The sequence below is a fragment of the Cetorhinus maximus genome, chromosome 1 (assembly GCF_964194155.1).
Source record: "Cetorhinus maximus chromosome 1, sCetMax3.hap1.1, whole genome shotgun sequence".
Classification (NCBI taxonomy): domain Eukaryota; kingdom Metazoa; phylum Chordata; class Chondrichthyes; order Lamniformes; family Cetorhinidae; genus Cetorhinus; species Cetorhinus maximus.
The window spans coordinates 117,027,313-117,040,948 of NC_135879.1; the positions used below are offsets into that span (position 1 = coordinate 117,027,313).

The following is a 13,636-nucleotide window of genomic DNA, read 5'->3' on the forward strand; positions in this document are numbered from 1 at the left end:
AGAGGGATCTGGCTGTCCTAGTGCATGAATCACAAAAAGGCTAGTATGCAGGTACAGCAAGTAATTAGAAAGTGTCATGAAGAGATATTAATGTCAATAATGTTATTAGAAATTACTTTTTAAAATAGAGTTCTAATGGGGTCTGTGTCTATGTGTTTCTGTGTATGTCTTAATTGGATTAAAGGCAGTTAGCCTGGGTGCTTTAATACACAGTAGTTTTGAGATGGTAATTAGATAAACGTAAGGAAGGTAGAAGGTAAAGCGTAAATTTGCATTTGTTAATAGAAACTGCGGGTGAAATCTTACACCTAGCTAGAAGGTGCCAAGCAATGTGTTTATTTCTTTTCAGCTTACTAATAAAATTGGTGGGATGAAAGGATGTTATTGTTAGAAGAGGTAAAGTTAAAAGCCTAGTGATACAGTGGAAAATTTACATTCAAAGAGAAAGATATGTATAAAGGAGATTGTGTGCAAGGTAGAGGCATTTTAAGATCCAACAAATGTGAGAAGCCTCCAGCCTGTAAACCTCAAGTCTGTCTGCAAGGACCAAGAGCTGAAAGAAACTAATTTTGAATGTGACTGTCTAGGGTGTGCTTTGCCAGAAGTCTGTTAAATCTATGATTTTTACTGTTGCCTTAACGGGGGTGTAACTGAGATTCAGATTAATTAGGGGATTTTTGTAGTTATTATAATAGTAATTTTGTAGACATATGTATGTGTTTACAATCTTTCTTGTATTAATAAATGTTTAATTTAGTTTTATAAAAAACCTCTTGAGACTCGGTAGTCTTAATTCAAAGCCTGTATCTCGAAACATACAAATTGCAAAAATGGGTTATGACAGTTGTTTCAAGTTTCACTCTGGAATTTGAACAACCCAGCCTTTATCATTGGCTGTGTCATAATAAAAGATAGTAGAATGTTATTATTTATTGTGAGGGGAATTGATAACAAAAGTAGGGAGGTTATGCTTCAGTTGTACTGGACACTGCTGAGACCACATCTGGTGTATTGTATACAGTATTGATCTCCTTATTTAAGGGTGGATGCAAATGCATTAGAAGCAGTTCAGAGAAGGTTTACTAAACTAATACCAGGAATAAGCAGGTTGTCTTATGAGGAAAGATTGATAGGCTAGACTTGTAGTTTAGAAGAGTAAGAAGATACTTGATTGAAACATATAAGATCCTGAGGGAGCTTGACAAGTTGGATGTGGAGAGGATATTTCCTCTTGTGGGAGAATCTAGAACTAGGGGCATTGTTTAAAAATAAGGGATCGCTCATTTAAGACAGAGATAAAGGGATTTTTTTTCTCTCAGAGGGTAGTGGAAGCAGAGTCTTTGTTTTCAAGGCAGAGCTAGATAGATTCTTGATAAACAGGGGGGTGAAATATTATCAGGGCTAGGCGGCAGTTTACAGTCAGATCAGCCATGTTCTTGATAAATGCCGGAGCAGGCTCGAAGAGCTAAGTGGCCTACTCCTGCCCTTAAGTCGGGTGTTCGTATGTAATTAAGATTTACTAATTGCCTTGCCATAACCTCTTTAATAATAAAGTTTAGCATTTTCCCTATGACAGATTTTAGACTAACTGGCCAGTAGTTCCCTGCCATCAATACAGCTCCCATTTCCCCCAGTACCAGTGCTCCATGAATCAAGACCCATTTCTCCCACACTGGTCCTAGAGCTATGCATCCAACCCTCTAATCTTATTTAAACTATGCCAATTTGCTCATGGTTCAGGTAGTAATCCAGAGATTATTACCTTTGTGGTTCTCCTTAATTTAGCCCCTAGCTGCTTATAGTCCCTCAGCACATCTTCGCTCCTTGCTCTATGTCAATGGTACTCATGTGGACCACAAGCACTGGATTCTCCCCCTCCTACTGCATTACAATTACTCATGTAATGATCTATCAAGGAACTTCAAGGATACTCTGAGATCATGTTTTATTAGAAATGTGCGGATCATCTACATATCAGATAATGAATGCTGGTGAGCAAAAGCAGCTTTAATGTTGGAATGTTGTGCCAAAAATGCCTATTGCATTTGAATAGAAATTAAGTCAGATTGTGCACCTTTAAAATGGATACGAATGTTGAGGTGGTGCAGAAGAGAATCAAGGTATTAATTACCAGGCATTAGAAGTTTATGTGACTAGAGAAACTGGGACTCCTTCTATTTGAACAAATGCCTTTTAGGGAAGGAAATCTGCCATCCTTACCTGGTCTGGCCTGTATGTGACTCCAGACGCACAGCAACATGGCTGACTCTTAACTATCCTCTGCCTCGCGAGCCACTCAGCTAAAGGGCAACAGGTGAGCAACAAATGTCAGCGATGCCCACATCCCATGAAAAAATAAAAAAGTAGAATGCATAAAATCTCACAAGAAGGAAGGGTTTCAATGTCTGAAACAGAAAAATTTAAAAGAGGACTAGAAATGGATGAGATAATGGGACTAAGTAGACAGTACTTTTGGATGCAATGCCTCCTATGCAGTAAAAGCTATTGTTCTATGGTTCAGGTACTCCAGCACCAGGCAGCTGCTTGTAGCAGTACCACCAAGTCATAAAATACTAGATACAACTATCAACTAACAAAATCATCAGCAAGTCTTATCAAAATCCTAATAATACCTGGTGTGCTCTGGAAAGTTATTAGTGACATATCTGATTTTGAAAGTTGAGCCTGGCTAAAGAGCAGTCAGAGTTATGTTTGTAAAAGTTTGGTGCTAATGTTGCACACTTGGGATTAGAAAACTGCAGGCATGTCTATTCTTTGCATTTGGAAGCTTTTTTGGGATGAGGGAAAGTTGTACATTGAGATAACATCAAGGTTTCTGCTATTAATCATCAGTCAAATCTTCAGATATTTAAGAACCCATTCTTCTGTTGAGGTTGCTGCTGTGGGTTTGAATTTAAACTGTCCCTTTTTTATTACATGAGCACCAAATGACAAGCAAGTTGCTTTTAATTCTATCAACTAACCTTGGGAGATGAACTCTTCTAAGTAACCAAACAATTTTGTCATGTTGTCATGGTACATATAGCCAATATCAATGAAGAATCTGTCTAAGAATCCATACATGGATTTCTTCCGCTAGACTTCAGATCCTGTGCCTGATTAACTCCTATGCACCTATCAGTTTGTTACTGATGGAGATTGTACAACTCTGACCATCCAGTTTGGGAATAAAATGTGGCCAAAGGTGTTTCAGGTGTTAGAACACATCCGCCGCTCTCTGCATTTCTCATTGTCCCACTCTTGCAGCTTGGGGCCCATTTCTTATCATCTGGTGTAAGACTTTTCTTTTAAATAAAAGCATAATACTGCAGATGCTGGAAATCTGGAACAAAAACACAAAATGCTGGAAAAACTCCGCAAGTCTGGCAGCAGCTGTGGAGAGAAAAACAGAGTTAATGTTTCGAATCCGTATGACCCTTCTTCAGAGCTGAAGAGAAGTGGAAATGTGATGACATTTATACTGTTTAAGGGGGGTGGGGCAGGTGTAGCTGGATAGAAGTTCAGCGATAGTTGGGGACAAAGGAGGGATTGACAAAGATGTCATGAACTAAAGGACAAAGGGAGTGTTTAGTCGTGGATAGTGCTAAAAAAGGTGCTGATAGTGATATAAAGGTAAGAAAGCAGAATGTGATAATAGCTGAACAAGGGTAGCGTTGTGTGAAAGAACAACATGGAACAAGTGACAGATGGCACTGCAGGGGATAGGGTTGAGGGAGGGAGGTGGTGATGGTGGGAAAAAAAGGATAGAAAATGGGATAGAAGGGGCGATAAAAAGGGGATAAAACCATGGATAAATGAATAAAAATAAAAATAAGTGGATAAAAATAAAAATGAATGTAGAAAAAAGGAGTGAGGATGGAGGAGAGAGTTCATGGTCTGAAATTGTTGAACTCAATGTTAAGTCCAGAAGGCTGTAAAGTGCCTAATCGGAAGATGAGGTGCTGTTCCTCCAGTTTACGTTGGGCTTCACTAGAACATTGCACCAGGCCAAGGATGGACATGTGGGCATGAGAGCAGGATGGTGTGTTGAAATGGCAAGCGACAGGAAGGTCTGGGTCATGCTTGTGGACAGACTGAAGATGTTCTGCAAAGTGGTCACCCAGTCTGCGTTTGGTCTCCCCGATGTACAGGAGACCACATTGGGAGCAACGGATGCAGTAGACCAAATTGAAGGAGGTGCAAGTGAAGTGCTGCTTCACCTGAAATGAATGTTTGGGCCCTTGGACAGTGAGGAGAGAGGAGGTAAAGGGGCAGGGTTTGCGATTTCCGGGAAGGTGCCAAGGGAAGGAATGAGGTGTCGGGGTGATAAAGGATTGGACCAGGGTGTCCCAGAGTGAACAGTCCCTACAGAACGCTGACGGGGGTGGGGGAGGTGAGGGTGAGAGGAAGACGTGTTTGGTGGTGGCATCATGCTGGAGTTGGCGGAAATGGCACAAGATGATGCTTTGAATGCGGAGGCTGGTGGGGTGAAAAGTGAGGACAAAGGGGTCCCTATCATGGTTCTGGGAGGGAGGAGAGGGGAAGGTGTGAGGGCAGAGGCGCGGGAGATGGGTCGGACAGGGCTTAGGGCCCTGTCAACCACAGCGGGGGGAAACCTTGTTTAAGGAAGAAGGAAGAGATGTCAGAAGTGCTGTTTTGGAAAGTAGCATCATCAGAATAGATGCTGTGGAGGTGAAGGAACTGAGAGAATGGGATGGAGCCCTTACAGGAAGCAGGGTGTGAGGAGCTGCAATCGAAGTCGCTGTGGGAGTTGGTAGGCTTGTAATGAAAAAAAAACGTGCTTGCCTTTTTTGAGTATGTTGGAACAACGGTTATCTCTGATATAAAATCTGTCTGGTACAAGAGTAGAGACAAAGCTGGTAAATCAATATTACTCCATCTCAATGTACATTACAAGCAAATTAGGAACAACCGCAATAGCATTCCAGAATGCCTAAGCACATGAATGTTCCCTGAACAGAAATATCACTTCCCAATGTATATTTAAAGAGCAGATTGTACAGAACATTTATTGCTTTACTTCTGCTTATATCTTTTATTAAAAACATGCACTCTTTTACAAAATAGTATACAAAAATTTAATGCAAACTTAATGAGTTGTAAAATGAGATGTCATAAATATCAATTTATATTTTCACTATATTTATTTTATAAATGGTGAATATACTTCCAATCTTTAAATTGGTCATTTGGTTTATTAAGATATAAAATAATTCCTCTTCTAACATTCTGCAAGTGGAGTGGGAGTAGGAAAGGAAATGTGGAGTAAGGATCTGGGTCAGATTTTCTCCCTTTCCCAGGGATGCATCCCTGAACCCATCCCAAGTTCAGGATATTTATATAATGTAACCAGGTACTCATGTCAGCAGGGAGGGGGAAAGCAATTTCATTCTGGCACCTTGCTGCATTGTAAAGGTTGAAGTTCCAAAGGAAAAAAAAAGGTGCAATTTTAAATACGTGGCTTTCCCAACAACAATTAGGCATAGAAGGAAAGCAGTCTATTAAATAATGCTGGACCGCAGTACCTCCAGGGGAGGGAAAAGTCTTTCTTTTATTCATTCATAGGATGTGGGCGTCACTGGCCAAGCCAGCATTTATTGCCCATCCCTAATTGCCCTTGAGAAAGTGGTGGTGAGCTGCCTTCTTGAACCGCTGCAGTCCATGAGGGGATAGTGAAAACACAACAAAGGGTGAGATTAGAAGAAGGGAAAAGGATCAGGCAAAAGAGGAGAGGAGGTTCTGGAGGAGTGTTGTTGCCCAAGGATTGTTGAATCTTGAAGCCTGAAAAGAAGAAAAAGTTTTGTGCTAAAATGCTAGATGAGGTGAAGGGTAACATGGAACGGTGGACCATGATCTCTCTCAATGGTCATCCAGCTGGGTGGACTGCACTCTCCTGGTTCCAGTCTTATCTAATTGTAGTCGGAGAATCACTTCCACTGGATTCTCTTCCTGCTCCGGCACTGTTCCCTTTGGTATTTCCCCAAGGATCTATTCCTGGCCTCCTCATTCTGTTCTGCATGCTGCCCCTGGGCAAAAATCATCTGTCAGTTTCCACGTTTGCTGATGACACCCAGGTCTAATTCACTACCATGTCTTGATGCCCCCGCCCCCATCGCAAAAAATGCTTATTTCCACCTCCCGTAACTTTGCCCCTGCATCAGCTCATCCATGCCTATGTTGTCTCTAGACTTGGCTATTCCAATGCACTGCTGGCTGGCCCCGAGATCACTCAACTCTGCTGCTTGTGTCTGACCTCACACTTAGTCCCGTTCACCCATCATCCACGTGCTCACTGACCTACATTGGTCCCAGTAAAACAATGCCCTGAATTAAAAATTCTCATCCTTGATTTCCAATCCCTCCATGGTCTCAATCCTCCCTATCTCTATTATCTCTTCCAAACCCACCACTCTCCAAGATATCTGCACTTCTCTAATTCTGGTTTTTTCAGCACCTCTGATTTTAATTGCTCCTTAAAACCTAACTCTTTCGTCTGACCTAATATGTAGTTCAGTAACAAATTGTGCTTTGCACCTTGGGACATTTTGTTGGCTGTTGAATGTGGATTTCAGGTGCGGTGAGAGTAGTGGTTTAAGGAATGTTGGATATCTTGAAGATATCTGTAATCAAGGGTCGATGCATAATGTGAAGGGTAGGATTTCAGTTGGAATCCATGTGGACTAGGTCAAAGCCAGAGACAGCTGCTGGGGAAAGAGATGTAGCTGTGGAAGTGAGTTATCTGATCAAAAAAAAAACAAGACAAAACTATTTCCAATGGCTGAAAGGGTCAATAACCAGTTGGCATAGATTTAACATGACTAGCAAAAGAACCTGATACAACATGTGGACAAACTTATTTTACACAAAGTGTGGTTAGAATTTGGAATGCACTGCCTGAAAAGGTAGTGGATACAGGAACCTTCAAAAGAGAATTGGATAAATGCTTGCAGAAGGGGGAAAGAAATACAGGGATATGGGGAAGGAGCAGAGGAGTGGGACTAACTGCAAGAGTGGGAGTAGCTCGATTGCTCTTCAAGAGAATTGGTGCAGACTTATTGGGCTGAATGACCTCTTTCTGTGTTGTACTATTCTATGATTCCTGGCACATTGGTATTAGATGCATGGTTAATATCTTAACAATAGGGCCAACTGAGGCAGGACCATTGGCATCTTGGAATAGTCCTACATGCCTCAATTAATGGCCACATTTTTCCTGTGCCTGCTTTAAGTGTAGGACCTGATCTGCCCTTTGGGAGAAAGCACAGGACTTCTTAAGCAAGGCAAATGAGTAACAATAAGCCTATGGCAAATGAGGGGTTGAAAGGCCCCTTCTTTTACACTAACAAGACGGTATTTGTTACAGAGCCACCAATATTTGAAGAGTGAAAATACATGCATTTATGTGCTTTCTTGGGGATCATAGATGTGTTTTTGGCCAGCTACAATATCCAATTTTGTCAGACATGAAAGTGGTAGAGATTTCAGCAAGGTCATTTGGAGTTCTTTTGAAACAAATGAAATACTGGAATGGTCCTAAATAAACTAATAGGAGGCCAAAGCTTGGAAAATGAGGCCATCTTTTGCTTGTCTGTGCAGACAGGTGCCACAGTGCTGCTGATGGGGCTGTGCAGAGATGAGCATTTTGACACCTAGGCAGAATCAGGGTACCTGCTCTTTTGGCTTCAAGCAGCAGAGGTGTATGGAACAAAGTCATACATCATTCAACATCCAATTGCCTTTGGCGCTTAGGGGAGATTCAACCAGCTGACCCCATATAAAAGAACAAGGAGGCACAGAAAGCTCAGAATTTATATTTTTCTCAGAAACAAATAGTTCATGTTCTAATAATCTATGAAAAGAATTTCTTCCAACTTCTCCCTTTGTTCATTCAATTATAGTCTTTAGTGCATGTCCCCTTGTTACCAATCTACCAACCACTGGGAAAAATAGTTGACTGCTTTTATTGTAACATTTCAGGATTTTTAAATCATTGTAACTCCTGGCACTGCTTGAAAGTTTTATTTATGCATTCACACTGCAAAGCAGACAGTGAAGTCATCAAGTGGTGTCAGGAGGTAGAAGCTTCCAAACTGAATTAGAGAAAAAACAACTCCTAGCGTCAGGGCTTGTTCAGTTGGCAATCTCTATAATGTTTTAACTTTGACAGTTGAGGAGGTCAGAGATACACTCGTGCCTCAAATCCATGTGCAAGCCCATGCAATTATAAAAACACAATAATTGTACATTTCACACCAGACTACATATTTAGCCTTGAAGTAGGAATTGACCACTGATGGTCAACTCAAATCCTGAAGAATCAGGGTGGGAGAGGGCAAAGTTATGCAGTCAGATTAGGCCTGGTCAAAATCTCACCAAAGCTGTTAAAAGTTCTGCTCCAATCCGCTCCAGCTCCTTGAAACCCAGCAGAATCCTTCCCTGGATGACTAGCTGGAAGAGGATAGGAGGTGGTACAGAAGGGACGGGGCAGAGGTCCTTTTTTAAAACGCGTGAGAAGTGAAGGGACCCAAGGAACAACTCAAATCTGGAGATTTCCAGGAACGTGTTGATACAGGAGCAAAGTCACAATGATCTCGCTATGTTCAATTGAAGTTTGTATTTTTCTTGTTGCGCTATATTTCTGAATTTTTATGAGCATTTTTTGCTTTGTATTTCATGTTTACCCTGTCCATGGTCACTTCTAATTGCAATTACATTTGTGAATCCCTCTGAATTAAACATCATCCACAATATTCCCCAGATTTTTAAAGAATTAGCGATCCTATTCCCTAATCCAGCCAGGTAGGAGATCACTATGATGTCAAAGACTTCATGTGTACATATGCAGGAAATTTTGTGGTGTCAATAGCTGCAGCACTTTATATATCCCTTAACCTTTCAACTCTATGAAAAATACCCCAACTTTTCAGCCTTTGTTTGAATCTATACTTCCCAGACCTGGTGACTTCCAGTGATTAGGGCCGTACACACCGTCTCTAACTGATTTTCAGCATGGGGTGCCCAGACCGACATGTCTCCAATTGTATACCAGTCTTGTACAAATTCAATATCACACCCTTGTTCTCTGGTATATAACCCAGAATTCCATTTGCCTTTTCACTTGCACTCTCACATTTAAAGATATGTAAAACTTATAAATGTGACATCAGTTCTGAATTTTAGTAATGAAACACACGATCAACATCCTGGATGATCCAGTCTGATGTAATAAGGAAACAAAATAAAATCGTATACAGGACTTAGAAGTATTCACTTGGATGCATTTGCTATTACATACAAGTGATCTAAAGTAAATGAGGTAAAGTTCTGAGAACATCCATACAGTACAGAATAAGATGCTTCACTTACAATCCGGTGTGTCCTAATATTACAAAACACTTCCTGTACTGTAGTTACATTTAATGATAGTGCACAAGTCAACACAATTCAGATGGCAGAGATGACTGCTTTTACACTTCACGCTAATTAAAAGTCTTTACGTTATCTTACAGAAAATAATGCAACATTTATTCATATGGCAATGTCAAAATTTCAGCAACACACAGAAGAATTAGTCAGAGCTCCCTTCTTACACTTTTGTGTTCCTTAAGTTAGTTAAGATATTAGTGAAGAGCACCTTGCATTCCCAAGTCAGCACAGTAAATCAACCTCTAACAATGGAGGGAAAGTTTTTGTGAAATTGTCAATGAATTTACAAAGAACAGGCTCACAATCTCACTACAACTAGCACATAAGAAAATTTAACTCATGTACTTTCTCCTCCCAAACCTGAACGGTGCCCTCTCCTGTACAAGGACAACATTTTAATTTCCCATGCTCATTTTGGCACCTTGTAAATTGATCAATTTACTAACATTTGCAAATTTGGGGTGGTTTTAGGTCCTAGGGTCACATCTGGTAGGAATTAGTGCAAACTTATCAGTTGGAGTGGATTCAAGTAAGGCCTAGAGGCGAAGAACAGTGTTGATTCCACTGTTGTGCCAAAGTAACAAATTTCACAGTACGTGCAATATGACCTAATCTGTGAAAATAGCATTCACAGCAAATTGCACCAGCCAATACTGACTCAGTATATATTAATCTCCAACATGTGTAAAAAATAAACTGGGTAAGTTCTGGGCAGACCCAAGCTGTATTTTTCATGACAGCAATTTACATTTAACTAACTAACTCCAGGTTCCAGGTACAGACTCCAGGCTGGAAGCATTATCCTCAAGCAATACAGGGTTCTCGACACCAGCAGCATCGTTGACATCAGAATCGTCTTGAGCATTCACTGTCTCTTCCATCTCATCCTTTATCCCACTAACATCTCGAGGCTCTGGCTCTTCCTCCTCTTCATCCACCTCTCCATCATCTTCTACATCCATTTCAAAAACACGCACATGTCGCAAGTTTGAACTGAGCTGTGGAATTATGTTAAGTAAGTTAATGCACACACACATTCTATGCACCTAGTTCAGAATATCATTGAAATTTGATGAGGTTTTATACATACGCTTAATTTTTTTCATTAAATATTTAGGCACACAATACAGAGTGAGATTATTCATCAAAAAGTGGGGGAAAAAATCTGGTCATTTGAAGTTCCTACCAGGTCAGAATGTGCTATCAAAATAACAGTCAGACTAATGGCATACAAGTAGTTTGACAACTTCAGGCAAGCAGCAGATATCCAAATTTGCTGTGAGAGTTTTGTGAAAATGGCATTTTGTTGTCTGCCTCACCACTGAAATGCATTTAACGTCATAGCTGTATCCATGCAGTCTATGTGAACTTAATGAACTGCTAATAGTTAGGGATAGTAGTATATGTATGACATGATAATTGTTAATTACGGCCAATCGCTGGCAAGGTAAACCAACTATTACCCAATGTGGAGTTTCATTCCTTCAAATTTAGAATTTTAGGGAGATTTTAAAAAGGTCAGATTTTAAACTTTCCTTTTACTTGGTGCAGTTCTTGGGCGCTTCTGCCCAGTGCAGTAGCAGGCATGAAAAAAGGTGTTTTACCCCTTGGCCATGACGGGTGTATTGTCTGTATTGTCTGCTTCACGCCTCATTAATTATGCAGCCACAGGAAAAACGTTGTCTTGCTGGTGGGTGGCCTCCGAATCGCCCACCATGCTGGTACCTCACCGTTTCCTCACTCTGGGTGTCATATCTAAACTGCATCCGCATACATTGTTCTCAATGCTTGCAAGCGCTGGATTGCTCCAGTGAAGACACGGCCCTGAAAGCCAGGAAGAGTCAGTGACCCGTCATTGGAATGCCTTTCGTAAGCCCGCCATGATCATGATGTCCTCCACCCCTGCTCTGGCTGCAGGAGGTCCAGCAGCCTCACCACTCCGGCTTGGGAGGCGGTGGCAGTGGTGGTCAGTGCCAATGCTGCACAGAAGAGGTTTGCCATCCAGTGCAGAAAGAGAGTGAATGATCTCATCTGTACCGCCAGGGTAAGGTAACCATCTCATCACTCTAAACTCTCGCTCTCAAGCCCACACATTCGCTGGCATCTCACTCACTGCCAGCTCAAGGGACACTGCCCCTCACACACATCCTCACATTTCTATCTGGCCTCATCTCCTCTGGAGACTGCCTCCTCGGCCCTCACCATCTTGAGGCCACTTGCACAGATCAACATGTGCCCCCACACACACCCTGGGATATCCCCCCTTCCACAGTACAGCCCTTCCCTTGCCTGAGGCCACTTCTCCCCCTTCCTCAAGCAAGCCTTAGCCCTGCAGCTATTGAAAAGCCACCCCCGCCTTATGGCTGTTCTGATAGGTAGAGACCTGCCTGTGAGCCCTCCTAGGAGTGATGTGATGCTGCTTGTGAATCCTGGTGCTGATGACAGTGAATGCTGCCCGAAGCAAGGTAGGCAAACAAACCTCAAAGTCCCGAGCGAAGTGCAGCTCGGCAGGTGTGTGTTGCTTATGTACAGTTGTGAAACATGACGGCATGCGTGGATGATCCAGCGTGGAGGAATGATGCTGGCGCGCAGGGCTTATAATGAGATGCTAAAATATTGAAATTAGATTCGTGGCATGGGACGGTGGGAAAGGCAGCCCGCCATCGATAGGTGGAGTGGTTGATCGCGAACTGGTTTCATGATGGCGTAAAACTGATTTTTGGTCTTCTCGCCATATTGTTTGCTCACGCTGCCAAACTCACCTGCTGCCAATGGGAGTGGAAATTCCGCCCTGTGTGTCTTAGTCTCTCTTAACCCAATTTTAATATTCATTTCCATTTCTATATTTCTCTTTCTGTCCTGATTTTACATTGAATTTACTCACTTTATCCTCACCCTGAGACCTTCCTCTGTTCACTTCACAACCCTTAAATCTGATGGGTTAAAATGCCTGTTGATTTCCTTGTTCACTCGGGTCCTGTTTCTTCAATGAAACGTTAACAACTTGAACTTTTAGGAACATTATGGATAAAAAAAAACTTTGAGCTGAAGAGTGCAGGGCAAATCTAACAAATAGCAAATGCTGCTAGATATCCTGCTTCAGTAAAATCTGGCCCATTGGATTTAACAAACTGAGTTTTATATAGATAAAATAAGTTTAGAAACATGCATATAGATACATTAGTAAAAGGGATTAAAAGGAACAAAATAATAAAGTGTAGACTTTTTGGTGCTACAGTTTTTAAAATTATCCAGATGCTCCCTTTCTGGAAGTCAACATGTTCATTTTTAAAAACTTGTTTACCTGAAGCTTAGCATATTGTCGGTCCCATTTACGGTGCATTAACACATTTAAAACTTCACCAAAAAGCCCGAGGGTTAAAACCAACTGCAATCCCGGTATAAATACTCCACATTTTGGGATTTGTGCTAGTTTTTAACAAGCACACCTCCAGCATCAAAAGGATTAGCACAAGTATAGAGATCTTAAAGTATATTAATGCAATACTTATATGTACCCTAAAGTACAATAGATATGTGTCTATATATAATGAAACCCCTTTTCCTTCATCACTTTATTCCTTCCCTGTAAATAAATTTTTCTGCTTCCTCATTTTCACATTCCCCTACATTATCTTCCAATTTGCAGACATTATATTTCGAGGGTCAATTTGCCCAATTGGTTCTCCCAGACTTGCCATGGAGAAGCAAGTTAGCCCTGTTTTGCACTTCGCCCTAAAAGTCGTGAGAGATCATGTGCACATACCCATCACATTCAAATGCTGTGGTAGTGCTTTAACCTTTGGGAAGATTTATTTTCATTTATCAAATATAACCTCATTTAAATATTATAACATCCACGTACTTAAAAGGCAGTTTTGAATACTGTAGAGTAATCAGTGATTGGGAAACATTTCAGACACATAGAATGGAATTTTAAACCCCAAAATGTGTGGGTTTGATTTGGAGGACTGTTTAAATGTTAAAAACCTTAAGTCAGACACTAACCCACCTTGAACCCATCAACTTTTGGGTTTAACTGAGGTAGTGGAGGGAAAATCAACCAACCCACTGGTAGGTGGTGAGTTAGTCATTTAACGAGGTTGCATGCCTCAGATAAATCTATTTCAAATTTAGTCCAACAGCTGAATAGAGACAAGGACTGCTAGATCCAGCAGGTAAGTGCCTT

At 41.2% G+C, this 13,636-nt stretch overlaps 1 protein-coding gene across 1 annotated transcript in view; it reads right to left on the bottom strand.

Moving 5' to 3' along the window:
• Window positions 1-9,233: 9,233 nt before the first annotated feature.
• LOC144688714 (anaphase-promoting complex subunit 4-like) overlaps window positions 9,234-13,636 on the bottom strand; it is a 107,087-nt gene continuing 102,684 nt past the window's right edge. Inside the window, 1 exon segment of the mRNA XM_078555592.1 lies at window positions 9,234-10,445. Coding sequence (XP_078411718.1) covers window positions 10,206-10,445 — 240 coding nt within the window. The 3' untranslated portion in view covers window positions 9,234-10,205.